At 40.2% G+C, this 18,632-nt stretch overlaps 2 protein-coding genes across 4 annotated transcripts; both read right to left on the reverse strand.

Annotated features, from left to right (window-relative positions):
• Positions 1-358: 358 nt before the first annotated feature.
• Positions 359-6,576, reverse strand: LOC118229286 (ras-related protein Rab-39B). The gene is made up of 2 exons (XM_035421141.1): positions 5,537-6,576; positions 359-4,483 (listed from the first exon to the last, which is right to left on the reverse strand). Exons 1-2 carry the CDS (start codon positions 5,749-5,751, stop codon positions 4,066-4,068), a joined length of 633 nt encoding a protein of 210 aa, XP_035277032.1. The 5' UTR covers positions 5,752-6,576; the 3' UTR covers positions 359-4,065.
• Positions 6,577-6,721: 145 nt separating this feature from the next.
• fam167aa (family with sequence similarity 167 member Aa) lies at positions 6,722-18,397 on the reverse strand. 3 transcript variants are annotated; one of them, XM_035421167.1, is made up of 5 exons: positions 18,081-18,396; positions 11,615-11,725; positions 9,570-10,524; positions 8,043-8,318; positions 6,722-7,209 (listed from the first exon to the last, which is right to left on the reverse strand). In XM_035421167.1, exons 3-4 carry the CDS (start codon positions 9,930-9,932, stop codon positions 8,055-8,057), a joined length of 627 nt encoding a protein of 208 aa, XP_035277058.1. In that variant the 5' UTR covers positions 9,933-10,524; positions 11,615-11,725; positions 18,081-18,396; the 3' UTR covers positions 6,722-7,209; positions 8,043-8,054. The 3 variants fall into 3 exon arrangements, with proteins under 3 accessions (XP_035277058.1, XP_035277050.1, XP_035277041.1); XM_035421159.1 differs by lacking the exon at positions 11,615-11,725 and having other exon boundaries at positions 8,033-8,318; positions 18,081-18,397; XM_035421150.1 differs by lacking the exon at positions 11,615-11,725.
• Positions 18,398-18,632: the final 235 nt, after the last annotated feature.

Here is an 18,632-nt window from a genome sequence, read left to right on the forward strand (position 1 = left end):
TGTGTGAAGTGACACTTACAGTGCATGGATGGTATGGAGCCGTTATGGTATGGCACAGCGCAGTCTCCTTAACAGGAGGTTGGAAAAGGAACACCAGCTGTTTAGAGCAGGAATAGCCTATCCGAATACACTGCTTATATACCACAAAACCCAGCTTTTGTTTTGTGAGCAACTCGTTGTTTTTGTTTTTTTTTTTTTTTGTTTTTTAACCCATGAGCAATATTTTACAGTACACAATAATTATACTCTTGTTTTACTTCCTGTTGGAATTGTGAATTTACAAAACCGAGTTATCACCAAAATGTGTTACATACAGTTATACACAGATATATTTTTTTATTCATTAATCTGTAAATTGTTTTAAACAGTCAGTTTATAAAATGACACTTAGGCCTATTATTTTAGTTATGATAAGGATGTTCGCTATCAAAAATTGCAGTTGCAGAGAAAAATAAATGATTATATTGCTTCAGTATTGTTTATGTAAATTACCAGACCAGTGGAGAATAAACTGAAGATCAAATACAGTAAATATGAGGATGTGTAATTACTGACCAAGCATCATAAGTAGTTAGGTGAAGTCAAGCCACAGGAAATGGCAAGTGCTTTATTATATATATGAGTCTACATATAGAATGTGGGTTCTTATTCTCAGAATAAGGATACAAGTTATTTTTAGAGTACAGATAGGTCAGGTTATATACAGTTTGGTGTCCTTCATGTATTAACACACTACAACACACTTCAAACAACCAATGCAGAAAACAAACTACTTAGTAACAAGATTGTCTTCGATGAAGGCTAATATAAACAACCCAAAACCTTAATAAGGACTATAGGGCACCTCCTTAAACAGATCAATAATATTCATAAACCCACCAACAGACAAAGACCATGATAAGATATGCTATATGAGCATCAATTATGAGGAGTTGCATTACAATAATACCAAATTACATTGTCAGCACTGATGGTTGAAATTCTGCATTCTTTGATATTCTTGACTGAGGTTGGCACAAGTTCACATCATGGTTTTAATTAGATCTTATAGAAGAAAGTTGGAGAAAAATGGCTAGGCTTAATCATTTGTGTACTATGATGTTTTGATTTATCTGCTCGCATATTGGTGGTCCTAGTTAAATGGCACTGCTCTCATGCCATAAGTGTCATTGTAGTCATTCAACAACTGATAACTGTATATTTTTTAAACAGTTGTCTCAATATAGTGAAATAACTATATGTCAAGACAAACATGTCATGCATTATTAAAATGTTGTGTTGTAGTCATGGTGTAGCCTTACTAATAAAAGAAAGGCACATTATGGTGAGACACAACTATTATTTCTCAATCTGCATTATGGAAAGAAAATGTGATTTTGAAAACTACATTGTAATACAATTAATCATAGTCCCTTTAAAAAATTCCCTTCATAATCTATTACAGTGGCTCACCAAAACATCTCTTTAGATGACCTGTTTCTTGAAGATCACACTTTCAAAGCCCTAGAAAGGAGGACATTTACCAACTGTTGAACTACTGAATATACAAAATAGTTTTGTTTTGTTAATGCATTAAGTTGTCTCAAATGTTTGGGAGACAGGCATGTTTGATTTTAGTGTGCTTTCAATACAATAAACTGGATACGTTTTGCACTTTTAGAAGCTGCAACTCTTGTTTTTATTTAGGTTAATTACCGTTTCCTGTTTCTGTCAGCTGGTGGTCTTGGTTTTCCAATGCCCTGTTTATAATATCTTCTTTGGGAGTATCTTTGGCTGTGTTCCCTTTGGACACTAATGAATGTACTGCACAAGGAAACACATGGTGACAGGCTGGAAAAAACAAATAAATGGAATCTTTTTTATGTTAAAAATATATCAAGGCTTAAAAAAAGCTTCAGCACAAACTTTTATTTTTAATCTGACCATTCATACGTTTCATGTTATTTTTATTTGACCATACATGTTTTTTTTAATGTAAAAGGTTATCATTCCAAGCTTATTCAACTATTGATTTTAAATTTTTATTTTAAATTTTTTTAGTTCTGCACAGAACGACAAACTGTAAAATAAAAATATATATAATGTCTAAGGTTTTGATATGGATAATATTGATAACCAAGGATCATTTTCAACTAATTGGGAAAACAAGATTATAAAAACGTATACACGACCCAGAAACAATTTATTTCTCTTTTGTATCTTTACATTTTAATACATTATAATGTTGTGACTGATATGAAAGCAAAATATATTAAAAATCATTTTGTTATAAGTGTGTGTGGGGTTTCATTATTTGAAAGAATTGCAGTATGATACATTGTGTCTTAAATAGTTTTTTCTTTAATGAAAAGAGTATAATTATTACTGTCATGAGCTGATTAGGCAGACAGTTGAGTAGCTTCTCATTAGTGAACTGAGCTCTAGCTAGTTTTCCAAATTATTCCTAACTTTTTCCCTCCAGGCTGCTGGTGTTCTGCCAGCTCACATTGATGTTATTGTACCATATATAATGGCATCTGTGACAGGCATGGAGCGAAGACAAAGGTAAACTGAACATTCTGCTGGTGAAAGTTTCAAAATCACTGGTTAAAGTTTAAAAATCAGTGATGAAAGTTTCAAAATCACTGTTGAAAGTTTCAAGTAAAGGTTTGATTTAAATAGAAAGTCAAGAGTTAATATCTGTATATTCTATTTGAGATGTAATTGTGCACGACTAAAACAACATAATCGATTAACTAATAAAACCTAGCACATTTGTTTTAAAAAATAATAAAAACAGTTTTATGTGATTGTTTGTAATGCTGCTATGGGCTGTTTAACTTTTAATAGGAAAAAAAAGCTCTGTTTAGCTTTCTTGTAAAATAAGACAATAAATCAAGATTGTGGAAATGGCTTATCCATGTTACATCGCTGGAATTGAAGTTGGTGTCTGTGCAGCTCTGCAGTTAATAGGAATCCAGATCGTAATCAATGCCCTGATGGATTACACATGCCGAGAAGGACACTACAAGGCTGCAGTGTGAGTGAGGTACATCACGTAGTTTAGAGGTTCAAATAACTACATTTTCTCTCAGACAACAGCTATTATATGATGGAACTTGTTATTCACAGTAAAATGCCATGCCGACCGTCAGTCTTGGTCAATTTGTTTCCCATTATCGTACTACCCCAACAACACAGGGCTTGCATCTGTAAAAAGTGGAAATGGCAGTAACCTAATCTTGCTTTTGGGAGCAAGCATGTAATAACATGTTACATTGGATGAAACAACAGGATATAGCTTACTCTGTCATTTGACTGGTGGCTTGTGATAAAATCAGACTGAAGTGGGAGGGGTCATTCGGATAGTTCCTTTGTAATATTCCGTTATAGAGAACATTTTTGTACCACTGGCTCTACAACTGTGCCTCTTGAAAGTATGTATCAGTAAGGTAACAACATTATATATTTGTTCTATGGATAGACTGCCATGAGTGCTTGCTAAGATCAAATTCTAACACATAGATTACTTTGTGTCTAAATTACACCTCATGGTAATTGTAAAACATATCAACTTAGAGCCACAACTGTTGTAAGACCTCTTCATGAAGTAAATTAGCTACAAAATCAAACATGGATGTTTTGGTGAGACACGTCTAGCACAAATGAATCATTTCCAAATGTCACTTCATTCAGTTCAACAAATCAAATGAAATTCTGTTCATGAATTTGAAAATGCGCATATTTCACAATAATTTCTCAATTAATTGATTGAATTTCAAATAATTTCCTGAACTGAATGAACAGCATTGACCCCAACTCTGGTACACAGAAGGGGAAAAGCATCAGCTGACTTGCCGCTGTTCACTTATGACAACTGCCATTTTCACACTTGAACACTTTTTCCAGAATAACAAAATGCAAATGATTTCCAAACTAGTTAAAGGGCTTGGACCATGAGTCTAAATGGATTGCAGTAACTGTGACAATGGGGACTATTACCGACTGACTTAAAAAAAAAAAAAATCCATCGAAAAATCTCTTCTGAATGTGGAAACTGTTGTAGCTTGGGGTGAGGATGGGGTGTCACCCGCAGCAACCTTTTTTCTCAGGTTTGGGAGTTTCCTTTTCGACGGGGACTCCGATGGCCAGCCCGTGCCAGTCATCGATGATGGGGATCATGCCGTTGCGGTGCTTCTCGTAGATCTCCCTGGCGATAGTCTCGAAGGCCAGGGTGACGTTGACGTCGTCCTTGGAGGACACCTCCACGTAAGTGCCCATGTCCAGCTCTTTGGCCAGCGCCTCCGCCTCCGTCCGCCTCACCTGCCTGCGCACCACCATGTCGCTCTTGTGGCCCACCAGCGTGAACACCATGACGGCCGGCTGCACGTACTCCACCACCTCGCGGTGCCACTCCCTCACCCGCTCGAAGGTCTGCCGCTGGGTCAGGTCGAACAGCAGGATGCAGCCCACCGAGTTCCGCATGTAGGACTTGGAGATTGACCTGCGGAAGTAACAGACACAGTCCGCCCATTGGGCTCGCTTAGCACAGCGACAGACGCAGTCCAATCGGTAGAGTAAACACAGTTGTAGACCCTAGTGCTGTTCCACACAAACAAAACGACGAACTTAGGTGGGCTTAATAGCCTGTTCTCATCATTATACAATCTTGGGCATATTTTAATTCCACACCTTGGACTGCTGTGTAGTGCAATATTTTCCCAAAAATCTAGTAACAGGCATCAACATAAAAGTATTTAAATCAAGTGGAAGGAATTCAGCAGAGCAGTGACAGCCCTGGACCCTAATCATGTCTGTAGTGCATTCTGCTAACTCAGCCAATCAGTGGCTCAGCCAGTATGTTAAAAATATTCTGGTGTAATTAACTCAGATCTCTTGTTAAAGCTCATATAAAATGCATTTCACGATTGGCCATGGACACAGGAACAGAAACTGCACCGGGCTACAGATGCACTCCAACACTCCTGCATACAATTATTCTGCAACACAGGGTAATGTCAAACTTAATTACTGATAGAACTGCTTACTCCTGTTTATGACCCAACCTCCGTATACATTATTAAAGTTGCCCAAATGTTTAAGAATCGTTTTCCCCGATAATAGCTTTCCTTTTGTGTCAGCTGCGAACAATCACACCCGTAAGCCCATCCCCTCGCTGCAATATCCTGTCAACTCGGAAGAGGGCAGGCTATCCTCCAAAGGGCGTGTAGTCTGGAGTGTTTTATTCTCTCAGTGCAGTCCACTAGCTGAGCTGCGCAGCACTTGCTTGGTTTAAAAAAACTAAAGCGCTGTTTGTATAAACATTGACACATAAAAATAGAAGAAGATAGGCTACATAGACTATAAACAAAAACAATGAACAACCCACAGAAACAGTTAATAGCCTATATTTATTTGGATATTACCATTTAGCAGTTTCAAAGCATTTATTGGGCAATACATGTATTGACACATATCTCTAATAATCGTGCGCCCCAAACCCCAGCAGTGAGTGAACGGTTACAGTAACTTAATAAATCGAAAACTGAACACCAACCTGAATCTCTCCTGTCCCGCGGTGTCCCACAGAAGCATTTTTATGGTGACGCCTGGGTCGAAGCTCAGATGTTGCACTTTGAAATCGATTCCTAGAGGTGACTGGTTTGAGTCTTCGAAAGTCCCCTCGGTGTAGCGGCGCAGCAGTGATGATTTGCCCACCGCGGAGTCACCTAGGATAACTACCCCGAACCTGAAATTCCACTGCCCCTCCATAATTGTTAAAGCGACGAGAGCCGTCACGCTCAGTTGTATACCCTTAAATGTGGCGCTCCGTAAGCGAAGTTCAGGCAGGTTCGTTCTGGTGCATTTCTACGACTATTAAAGGGTTCGCGAGACAACCATCAAAACTAAACGAATACCCGTTGCGACATTAACTAATCAAACAGGTTAAACACGAAAATGTGTTGTGGAAACGTCCGACAGTACACACCTAAATAACGACTGAGGGAGCGGTGAATTAAGTTAGTCCGGATAGTCTGTTCGGATAAGAAATCCTAGACAGAAGTGTAAATAAAAGTATTCGTTAATTGTTGAAAAAGCACTCTGAATGCACCAAAAAATTTTGTTTTTACATGCGTGTGCGTGTGTGTCTGGTGTGGGTTTGTGTGGTTCTTCAGTTTATAGGTTATGATGGAATTTTTTGATGGTTTACATGACCCGTACATTTTTATTTTAATCAACTGTAGCTCACATCAGCTTTTATCAGTTTCCTGTAGACTGTTTTGTTTTGTATACCATTCATAGAACTGGAAAAATGACATTTGGTGTCAATAATATTTTCCCCTGATACAGTGTCAACACACCACTGTATTACCTGTAGTCTGCCTTCAGTATACCTGTGTCACACTACAGTAATATTTGAAGATGGACTCGAACTATGGAAGGGGGGAACTACTAGCCTTTGAATTGTACTATGGGCCAACTATTTTTTAAATTCTGTACATCAAACTGTATTCCACACAGATTCAGCCATTTTGTTAAAATAAGAGGATGTTAGTCAATCTAAACAACTCTGACTGAAATTGGAACTTTAAAGACATGGCTCCATCCCAATCTTTGATGTAATCTTCACTCAGCCCCAAACATTCATTCTTCATACATGGGATTATTAATAACAGTCAAGAAGATACCAGTTAACAATGTAAAAACATAAAAATAATACATACATACACATTCTTTCCTGTTCCTGTTACTAACTTCGGTAGACTTTATTTTCTATTGTTATGTTACAACTTGAAATGACACAGTAAAATTAAAATTACATCATTAATACAGTTGAGTTAAAGGCATTTAAGGAAAACGTACCAGCCTATTTAGCAAGAGCTTCAAATGACTGATGAAACTGTCTGTCTCCCTGTCTTTCTTTCTCTCGCTTTCTCTCTCTCTAACTCTCTCACACCCACACCCACACACACACACACACACACACACACACACACAAAACACAGCACAGCCTTCATTAATGATCATGTACAATCAATATCACAAGGTGTTAAGGCATTACTGAGTATCACATTCAAAACATGATTACAAAAGCATGGTTGCGCCATGACTGAAACAGTCAGCAAGTAGTGGCAGACTCAGCACTGAGCTTCCGTGCCCTGCGGCGTCTGATGGTCGACGTCACGTCCAGGATGAAGGCAGAGGTCACAGAGAGTTGACTCTCACACACTGGAGTGGGGAGAGAGGAGGGGATGATTAAGATTTTTTTCCAGGCTGATTTCTACAGTAAGTCCCAAGCCAGTGTGAAATAACCTGTCTACTAAAGTGGCCAAAAGAATGTCAGTACATTTCATTTGCTCCTGTAGTTTACTGTTTAGCTGATGCTCATCAGTTTAGCTGATGCCCTAATCTAGAGCCACTTACAAAACGAACTACGTAGGTGCATTTATTAATTTCATATGGGTGGTCAGTAAAAGCAAGACATTGTGGAATTAACTGTACAATATCACAGTAGTCAGAATTATCAACTGTGATTAGCAAGCATATTCAGCTATTATATACTGTATATGCACATACACTGAGCCCCATAATGTTTGGGATAAATATATATTTTTCTCTTAATTTGGCTCTGTACTCCATAATTTTAAAATTTAAAATTTAAAAAAATTGTAATTTTAAAAAATCACATGTGGTTAAAGTGCATAATCTCACCTTTTATTTTTTGTAACTTCTGTGATCTCTACATGGTGAAACGAAAATGTATAAAAATACACTTTAATAAAAGCTGAGAATGTGCACTTCAGCCACATGTGAATTACAAATCTAAAACTGTACCATACAGAGCCAAATCAAGAGAAAATGTGTCTTTGTCCCAAACACTATGTAGCACTGTGTGTGTGTCTGTGTATGTGTGTGTGCCTCTTTCCGAAATACAAACTAGTCGATACACCCAGACAGAGTCCCACACATCAACCAATTCTCACATTCATCAACATGAACAGATTCATGCACATTCAGACATAAACACACACACACAAAGAGCTACACACACTTGCACACACCTCTGCTTCTTGCTAGCAGAGGGAGAAACGGCGGGAGTTGATGTTCATCTTGGTGACGCCGATGAGTTTGAGTGGCGCAGAGAGGCCGAAGCCTGGCGTGACGGGGAAATCGCACAGCAGGTCCGACAGCTCGTCCCGCTCCTCCAGCCCGTAGGTGGCGTCGTTGAGCATCTTGCGGTGCAGGTTGCAGGCCTGCTCGATCTTCAGCTTGTTGATGTCGCTGCGCAGACGCATCAGTTGCCGGGCCAGCTGCTGGTCCTGAAGCCGCATGTCCGTCTGTGGGGCGACAAATCAGCATCCAGATAAGGCTCTGAGGTGGGTGTGACCTCAATGGGGTGGGAGGAGTATATGGCCTCATGCATTATATTACGTTATACTACAATCACTTCGTAATGCTGATGCTCTTATCCAGAGCAACTTACATAAGTGGAGAACAACAGTGTTAATCTCAGAAATACAAAACTGATTCATGCTAATTGCTACCTTGTAATTTATGTCATGCTTATTCTCGTCACAATGTAATCTGTATGGAATGGTATTGTTCTTAGAAAACTTTACAAACCAAGATTAGTCAAGCATTAATAACCCGTCTCTATGACCTATTTTCCTTCCCTGCAAAATGCCCCATCATATTTATAGGTTGACGAGTGCAGACTGAAATGCATGACAGCCAAATCCAAACTGCTACTTCCCAACACACACACACACACACACTACAGTAACAGATTATATGTGTAAATTAAGGGTTAAATATTAAGGCATTTAGAAACCGAAACCGCAATGCACAATTGCTTGTGGTTCATAAATTATGTACCTTGGTGTTTTTTTTGCATTCTGTTTATATTATGATTATTTAGACATCTTTATCTTTTATTTAATTGTCTCTAATACCTTATTCTCTGCCATTTAGTGAAACACCTAGTTTCTGCATTGTGAAGCCTGACACAGTTTAGACACAGTTCTGTCATTATTAAACTCATTTATTTAACATGACTCAACATGAAGCCTTGTGTACTTGCCTCTACAAATTAAAATGATGCATGCACATGCAGTGTCTCACTGCAATAACAGGATTAGTGCACGTGTAGTTTGCCACTACAGTAGTTTAGCAAGATGCTGCGTACACATGCAGTCTCTCTCCTGTTTGGAATTTACCGCTCACGTACCAATATCTCAGTGCTGTAGGTGTTCTAACCAGCTCTGGATCAAGCTGAGTAGTGGTTAGGTTACATTTTCACTTTCAGTTTGGTTAAGTTTGAGAAAAGTGAATTAATTTCCCCTCAATTTTGTCACAAAGCAAATGTGGTGGGACTTTGTACTGTCATTCTTGGTTAACTCAAGAAAAGGCTGTGTTTGCATTACTGGGCTAATTGATATTTAAATGCTTAGTAAATTTGTATGTTTTCCATACTCCATAGTGTACAGTCTAATGAAAAGTTTGCTCCCTGTATTGCCGTATGTTCACACACTGTCTGATGACTAATACGGTGGTCATGAAAGGCCAAAGGTCGCGCAGGCGGTCCTTACCAACTCTTTCCTGAGCCAGGCGAGGGCCTCGTCGACATCCCTGAACCCACCAAGCCCCCCCGTGGGCAGGTGACCCTCCAGGGTGGCGTCGGGGGCCTGGGCCGATCGTTTGGGCCAGCGCAGCGAGGTGCGGGGATCTTCCTCCCTCTGTCCTGCCCCCCCAAGGCCCTTTCCCCGCTGGGCCTCGACCTGGGCCTTCCACTCGGGGTACGAGGGCCGCCCCGTCTCCAGCCGGAGCCGCTTGGTGAGGGCCTTCAGGCTCCGCAGGTGGTCGTCATGGACAACTCCCGCTCCGCCCTGGTCCCGCCCCCCGCTCGCATCCTCCGTCTTCATCTTCGCCCGCACCGCTTTGTCCACGGACATTCCGTTGAATTATTTTATTTATTTTTTAAAAGAGGAAGACAAAGAACTACGACCAAAAAACTACAAAAGTGTCAGGATGAGCACAGTGACAAGGGCTCATAGCATCTCCACTGAAGCTCAGGCGGTTGACAATGGCGTTTATTTGAGGCTTTTACCACAAACTACCTTGTTGGAACTCTTCCTCTTCCAAATCAAGGTGTTCTGGTAATTCTGGTTCCTTTCCATTCTCCTTAACTAAGCCATTTAAAAAAAAAAAAATGACGCTCAATTGAAAATATGCGCTTCGGCGTATTCCAGGAAAGCACCAGTTTCTCGACACCAGGCTTCCTGCTATGGCTGCTTTGTGGCCATGGCTTCCTTATCCTCCAGCTACCAGGTGCAAGCCTTGTAGCAACGCACTGAACTGCAGGCTGATGATGGCACAGATTTGAGCTGATAATCTTGCATTCATTAAATATTAGAAAACTCTTGGGTAATGATATAATGTGATGAAATAAAAACAAATGTCTCTTCCTGCTGGATATCCAAGGTGTGTATTCTAGCTATTTATTTTCACCAGACCCAGCAGGCAGAAGGGCTGAGCACTTTGGATCTAGAGAAAAACAAAAAAGTGAATTAAGTGCTGAATCTGTCATCCAAATGCACATGTAGTCAGAATATTTTTATAGTAAATACATGTGATCAAGTGTGGGCAATGGCCTTAACCTATTTCAGAGAATAGACTGTTAGGTATAATGGCATTAAAATAGGATTACCTTCAATGGTGAGCTAATATGCACTTTTCTGTTAATCTTAGTCATAAAGTGCAGATTACTGGCCTTTAGGTTGTATTTATTAAGACATTTTATCCACCTCCCTTTAATACTTACATCCCCCCTCCATTGTCTCTCCCCACATATAAAATGATTCATATAATGTTTTGCAAAAATGAATAAGGTTGATTTAATATTCAAAAGATAAACACAACACATAATTAATTTTCCTCTGCTGGTGGTGATAAATGATGAGTTGAAGTTTTCTGTATCTGGGGTCACACTGCATACCATCCTGCTGAGCTCTTTCCAAAGGAATCCATTTTATGTACCACTGTAAACATGACTCTGACCTCAGCTGTCAATCAATCAAACAGTCACTCAGTTAGTCAGTCAGTCAGTCAATCAATCAATCAATCAATACATTTACTGTCCCAGATAGGAAATTTGCTTTGCAGGTAGATTAAGACACAACATCCATTGATATCCAATGAAGGTGTGAGGCTGTAGTATTGCCTACAGGGGACGTGCCTTTCAGAAGGATGTCTTTCTCAGAACTGAAAACAAACACAATGTGGGAGTGGGAGGGGGGTGCGGTGTAGCAAAGAAAAGGCCTTACTACCCAGACGTCTGCTGAGTCCTGGAAGTGGCGCTGCTGTCGTAAATGACATTTCCTTTTGTAAATATCCATCCATTTGCAGTAATAATATAAGCCAATTAAATCAGTCTAAATAAGGGCGTTTGAAGAGCAAATATATATAATAATGGCACCACAGTCTCCTAACAGTTCCCTTGGACTCATTGATTAATTTCAGAGTCAGATGAAATAGTCCTCGGTGTGTTTTCGGGATTAAATTAGTTCCCCGATCTCTGGGAAGTGTGTCATTCACATACAGGTCATTCACACCCTGCATTCGTTTCAGAGAATACCTGCTGTGAAACAGCTGCTCCACTCAATTCCACGCCTGATGATCCAACAACGGCAAAAACAAATAAGCACCGCTGGATACCACTTAGTGACAGTAAACTGAGGCCAACAGCCTGTGTAAGAGACAACAGGTAACACCAAATATTTTAATCATTCTTTTGTAACATCGTACTGTAACTGCCTAGTAACTGCCTGTACTGTAACTGCGTGAACTGTGAAGGATACAGTCACATAACACGCAGGATTCAGTGTTGTAATACCCATTGACTGGCTTTATACATTGACTGTAAGGCAATGTATAAAGCCTCTTTATGGTTCTAATGCACTGACCAGCGGTGGGAAACTAAAAGCTCGATTCCACACTGGGACTTATTGAGGGTCAACGTCATGCCCGTGACAGGAATGCACTCCTATCTTCAGATCCTTTGTTGTACTCTCTTTTTTTTTATTCCACACCCTGTCTCTCACTCATCCCATAAATGCGCATCAGTGTTGGCAGTCCTGTTTGTCCTTTAATGCCAGTCCTTTATAGCTGTCAATCAAAACAGCATGTCACACCCTCTTGCACCTGCTTCCCAGCATAATTTCACCACAAGCAGCATAAAGGTCCTTATCTTTAGATCTTTATGAACAAAGCACATAATAATAATTATTATGCACATTAAATAGAATTTCGTTCTCTCCTTATCTCTTTCACAGTCTCCCTGAATCACTGGAGAACCATAAATATACTAAGAATTTTCTAAAGTGTAGTATTCAGAATGCAGAGAGAGGCTTCCTTCTCAGTCACATTGCTGCTGTGACTTCAAATGCGCAGTTGCCATGGCAACAGACATCAGCAGGAAAGTCCTGCACTTCCTGGGTCAGCGCACTGCACTGGGTGGCAAGCGCTTCCCTTATGCCTGTGCTGGTGGAGATAAACCGGGAGGGCGCACGATGCTCAGTAATTGCTCTGCTTTCCTCCTGAACGCTGGGATTAACACATCAGACAAGTAGGAATGAGAAGCATGCTGATGAGCTCTTTGACAGACTGTCAGAAAGGGTGTAAGAAAGGAGTAAGGAGGGTGGTGTAAGGAAGGTGGTCTAAAAAAAGAGGCAAAGAAACTATAAAGAAAAAAAAACTACAGTGCACAGAGCAGAGGGCTTTGGAGACCTTTGCTCAGGAAAAAACATTGAAATGTACTTATGTAAATGTTTTCATTAAAAGAGATACATTCTAACATACATCATTTGCAGCACAAATTATACAGGCAAAATGCTACATGTGTGTGGGCACTATGCTACATAATATCAGCAGACTTGCAGTTTGTCGAATACTTATTCATATATTATTCATTGGTAGCAGTTATGCAGACCACTATCGTTTTGTTTTGCGCTCTGGTTTGCATGAAAGCTGCTGACAAACCCCCAAGGCTGCGCTGCAAGCTGAGTTTCAGAACCTCACTGCTTTGCAGAGACTGCTCCGTGTAACGCAATCCTTTACTGAAGTCACAGTTTACACCACAATCTGCAGGCAGTGTGGGGAACAGGTATCCTGAGGTTCATTAAAATGATGCTTTAACATTGTGATGTCCATACCAGGCTTTTAATCAGCCCTGGTTGACACACTCAGACTGGGCCTCTATTACGTTTTATTTAGTGAACCTGTGGCCTCTGAGATTCCGAGGCACTAAATTGACTGAATTTAGGCCACAGCAGCTGCCTTCTAAGTTGGGATCCCCCCGAGAGCAGGTCTGATTCTTTCACACAGGAAGCAGAGAGCCAGTCCCACTCACTCTCACTGGAACATCTGAATATGAGCACCACCTAATGCTGCATCTCTAAGAGATGTCCTCAATCCAGCAAATAATCTCGCATTAGGCAAAATAACTGTATTGGAGAGGTAATAGAACTGGCTGCAAACCTCAACAGGTTTAAATGGTAAATGGACTGCATTTATATAGCACTTTAAAATTGATACCTCTCATTCACCAGAGCAGTTAGGGGTTAGGTGTCTTGTTCAGGGACACTTTGACACGCCCAGGGCGGGGATCGAACCGGCAACCCTCCGACTGCCTGATAACCGCTCTTACCTCCTGAGCTATGATACTTACTGTAGCCTGCATTGCATCAGTAAAGATGTCAGTTTAAAAATTCAATAAAAACAGCCAGCTGTTTAATTGACTGCATGTAAAAAGTACAAATGTTAAGAATAATCAGTGTATGTTTCTCTGAATACAGTATGCTAAAATTAAATGAAATGGCTAAATAGAATAATCCAAATGCTGCAGGTCATATCATAGAGTCAGCACTTCGCACTTTAACTGACTTCCATATTAGCTAGACAAGCTACAGGCTAATGCTGAATAGTCCGACATTCAGTAGCTCAAATGCAACACACAAGGAGGCCGGCTACGGATTTATCCAGACTAGTTTTTGGACAAAAATGTTGAAAAAGGAACTACCTTGGCATTTCATAAAGATTCACACACAGCCAGCTGTACTTCATTAATCATTGGCTGTGTGATTTAGCAAAGCCACAAAGATGTGGGACAAGTATCAATTTGTTTTAATGCACAATTAGACCAATTTCACATTCTCCTGAACTGGTTACTTTGTTTTCTGAGGTCTAGTCCACAAAATGTTTTTTGTATGTGCGTGTATCCATTAGGGACATCACAAAAAAGTGGAGCATATGAAGGAAGCATAGCTGCAAACACTGTCTGTTAGAAGTCACGTAGCTACACTGTCTGTTAGCCTGTCATGAAGGACCTTTGTTTGGCGGGGGGTGTTCAGTGCTAACAAGGAGGTTGCCATGGTTATATAAATGGGGTTATTGGCAGATGGGGTTAACCGTTGCATCGCTGACCAGCAGTGGAGGTTTCCATGACAACATGGGTTTTGACTTGCAGACAACTTTGGGGGTTTGCCCCTGGAGAATTGACAGACCTTTAGAGTCAAAAGACAGAAGCACACAAGGAGGCTTCTTTGACTCATTTCCTCCCTGCAACCACAAAAGAACCGTGTCCAACCAGAAATGGTCTGTATCCAATCCCAAAAAAATGTGGCATTCACAAAGTGACATCTAAGATGAACCATCAGCACTTTCCCCTGCTTTAGAACAAGTTATGTTTGTTTAAATCTGCGCGCTGCTGAGTTTCTTTCTGGAGAAAACAACTTCCAAACTTCTCAATTGACTTTGGAAACCATTCCAGACTTCCATGGACTGTGAGACCTTCATAATAAAATTATTTTATTTGAACAGTTTTACAGTCACCCACAGAACAAACCCCCATTTTGGCCAGAAACTCCTGAAACTTTCCAGAAACAAGCTACCCTGGAAGGTCTTTCACTACAAGATAACAGCTATTCTTCTAGCATACGCAAATGTTATTACTAACAATATACTCATATATATTCATGGCATTACTGACTGCAGAAAAACATAGTTTAGACTAATATATTGTATTGCACTACACCAACGCTCTGTAAGTTATGCTAAATCATCTCAGTATAATAGTGTTTTTCAAAGGCCCAACAGCACTGAGCGCCCATATGGATTTTATTTGCAACAGTTCAGGTGGAATGTCTGCATTAAGGATGTCTGCCAATCAGATAAATTACAAAGCCGATGGTGGTGTTAGAAAAGTCAGAGTTAGGACATTAATGAGTTCTAAACACCATTTGAAACCTCCAGGACTTGGGAGAGGCATCAATCAGCAGTCTCTGAGACAGACTGGGTCAGGCTGATAATCCTCGATATAACCCAGGCTTCAGTTCCACCCCATCAAAGCAAAACACTTTGCAGAAAGCTGACCCTTGAACCTGTTGGTTCTGACTGAACCAAAAATTCAATTTGCGTATTCTTCCTATCATCTAAGAAACTTTAAAAAATTGGAACTTTTATGTGTGTTCCTTTTTAAACACAAAAACAAAGAAGACGTGTCATTGCAATGACATCATTTGATACAGGAAAAAACACTGCTGTGATCTCCTTAATAATTTTCAAGGAATATTTTGTTTGTTGAATCAGATTCTCTTCTCAGCCTGAAGGTGTCCTGTGAAAAGCTGAATGAATGAGTTGCAGTGACCTTTTGAGAGTGTGGGTGAGGCTTGTCTTGCCCGTAAAAGGTGTGTTTTACCACTGCAGGAAAAATGTGCCAGCATTTTGACAGCAAGCGTACTATGTCAGCACTGCCTGAGGAAGAAGCTCAGCACCTTTGAGGCTCAGTAAAGCACTGTTCTGCTCAGATATCAGAGACTATTCTGGAGAAGAGGGGGGTGTGTTTAGAATATAGGAATGTTCTAAATATTCTACAGTTCACAGCATCAAATCTTCAAATATTTAAACAATGGCTCCATGAAAACTGCAATTTCTGAATGTGAGTAAACAATGACTCAGCGCAAGCAGATCAACATTCACTCAAACTTTAATGGGTGAACATGAGTAATATTCGGCATATTAGCCAAGGTATGCCATACTTTATTACAAAGCTGTCCTTTGTATTTGCGCAGTATTTTGTTATAACACAGTACTTGGTCATAGCATAGTACTTGGTTACAACTCTGTCGCTATAATGCAGTACTTGTTGTTAATGCTGTAATTCATGTTGTTTTGCTGATTAATTCTAAGCCAGCATGACTCAGGCCACACAGAGTCTGAACAGAAGGTAGCAGATTTGAGGGGCTATGACAGAACAGCACATGGATCATGCTGGACAGCCAGCTCAGAGTTGTGTTCCAGTTCGCAGCAGGAACAGAATGTCACACAGAGCTGGCGCAATGCTGGCATTTGGCAAACTTCTCGCCTTTAAGATGACATCAGCCCACATGGAAAACTTCATGCTGGCCACGCTGTAGGTAGTGCATAGTGTACAGGAAATAAGGCACAAATGCACAGAAGTACACTGAGAGAACACAATAAGGGTTGGGAGGACAGGTATAACTCCACTTTCAGAACACTTGGATTTGTATGAAGTATAATAGGGTGTATACAGCATACCAAAGTGTGAATCCACTGTGCTAAGGTGCATATTCTGCATAATCAGAATCTCACAACATTATGGTTCGGTGGGGTGCACATATTCAATTTCTCAAGTATTGCTGTGCTACACTGATACATACCACTGACATCAGCATCATGCATTCACTGTAGAGTTTGGATGGCTGAACTCAGATTCATTTACTGTATGTTTCTCTAAGAAATAAATCATGAAATTGGATCCTTGTAGATATTGAAAATAGGCTACATGAATGTTACTCAGAAATGCTTGTGACAGACCAGCACAGGCAAAGCTCATTTTCACACACACACTGTTTGCATACAGTATAGTATTTGCCTTTATACAACTGGTTATTAGCGGAATCGCCTCAGTATAATGTTTTTCAAAGGTAAAACACAAAGTTCCCCGTACATTTCTGTCCAAAATGAACACACAAATACGCTTGTATTTCTGGGTCGCAGTTTCACTTAATAGCCATATTGTGCAAACAGGTGCGTTTCTTAGACAGAATCCCGACCGTGCATCGTGAAAGCAGAGAATATGACCGACGGATGATGCAGCACTAGGCTTCCACGTGCATACCTCGAGCCTGCATTAAGATCACGCGCGTAATCAGGTAATTAACGTCAATACTCTGCAGAGGAATTGCGGGTGAGCACAACCGGATACCCAGAACAGAACCTAGACCTCAAGTGCCAAAAAATGCGGAAAATTGGCCGCCTGAAATACGTATTTTAACTCAAAATATAATAAATATTATACAGGTAAGCTATGTCTGCAGCAACACTGCCATCCCCTTTTGCGCATGCTGCAGCACAATGCAATTCAACCACAGTACAAAAAAATCAGTACAAAAAAAATCAAGTTTGCAAATTTTGTTGTCAAAAAGCAATTGTCACATTCTTCGTTAACATGATTAAGGATAATTATGTGAGCTTTTGGAGGCTGCGTTTTGACGTGGAATTATATTTTGCGTTTACATTGTACAAGTCACTGTCTACTTGTATGTAAGGAAGGTCCGCTTAGATTTCAGACCAGACGGGTGTGCCCGAAAAAAGCGCCACGACGTAGTTTACATATGAATAGTTTGGTATTTTGCTTGATTCAGATCATAAACAATTACATCGAAAAATAATAGCGGATTAGTTTGCCTCAATACGCGTGTTTCAATTCATATTCTCTATAAATAGGAAGGAAGGAACCTAGATTCATTTATCAGACGAAATGCATTTTAGGATATTTACAAAATGTGAACGAACCGAGGAACAGTATGTGCATAGTTAAGACTCAAGAATGACGTGCCACATAAAAAATGTAAATAATATAGCTTGCCATATCAAGCTATAGCATACCAAATAATCCATAAAGTATAGCTAAGAGTTGAGAAATATCGGGCACGATACAAAGCAACTGCGTGGTCGGATCACAGGCATGACGTTTGTAATCCGATAAACCGACATTAAAATATATTAACGCGGTGACTCACCTGTCTAATTGTGGATGCTGTGACTCTTGTTCCAGATCGCTGTCTCCACCTCAGTACCACTTAAGTGACGGAAACATAATCATTTCTTCAATGTAGTGTATGCAAAAGCACTCGATGCCCTTGTTTGTCATTTTTAATTATAGACGTCACGTTTATAGGGTGAGGCATGATTTATTTATTTTGTTTTGCTCGATTCCGATGGGAGAGGATTCTGCTCTGCTCAGCAACTCCCCTATCTCTGTTTTAACTACTGCTGCTGTAACGTCCTCCTGACCACCGGCAACATTTGCCAGACCTGCCCCATGCATCACGTGTTCGAAAGCCGTTCTGGTTGGGGCATTCGGCAGAACTTCAGAGAAGCCGTGGAGTTGATTAACATCGGCAAATGTGTTTGAATCCCAGATGAGTTTGTTTAGTGAATGAATATTGAGAAAGGTCGACGCAAAGTTGACTCAAACTTAAATTTTCGAGAAATTGTAACGTAAATAACCCGCTGAAAAACTGAGATATTACATATTACAAATAACAGAAAATTGGCATCTTATTTATTTA

The sequence above is a fragment of the Anguilla anguilla genome, chromosome 1 (assembly GCF_013347855.1).
Source record: "Anguilla anguilla isolate fAngAng1 chromosome 1, fAngAng1.pri, whole genome shotgun sequence".
In the NCBI taxonomy this organism is placed as follows: Eukaryota; Metazoa; Chordata; class Actinopteri; order Anguilliformes; family Anguillidae; genus Anguilla; species Anguilla anguilla.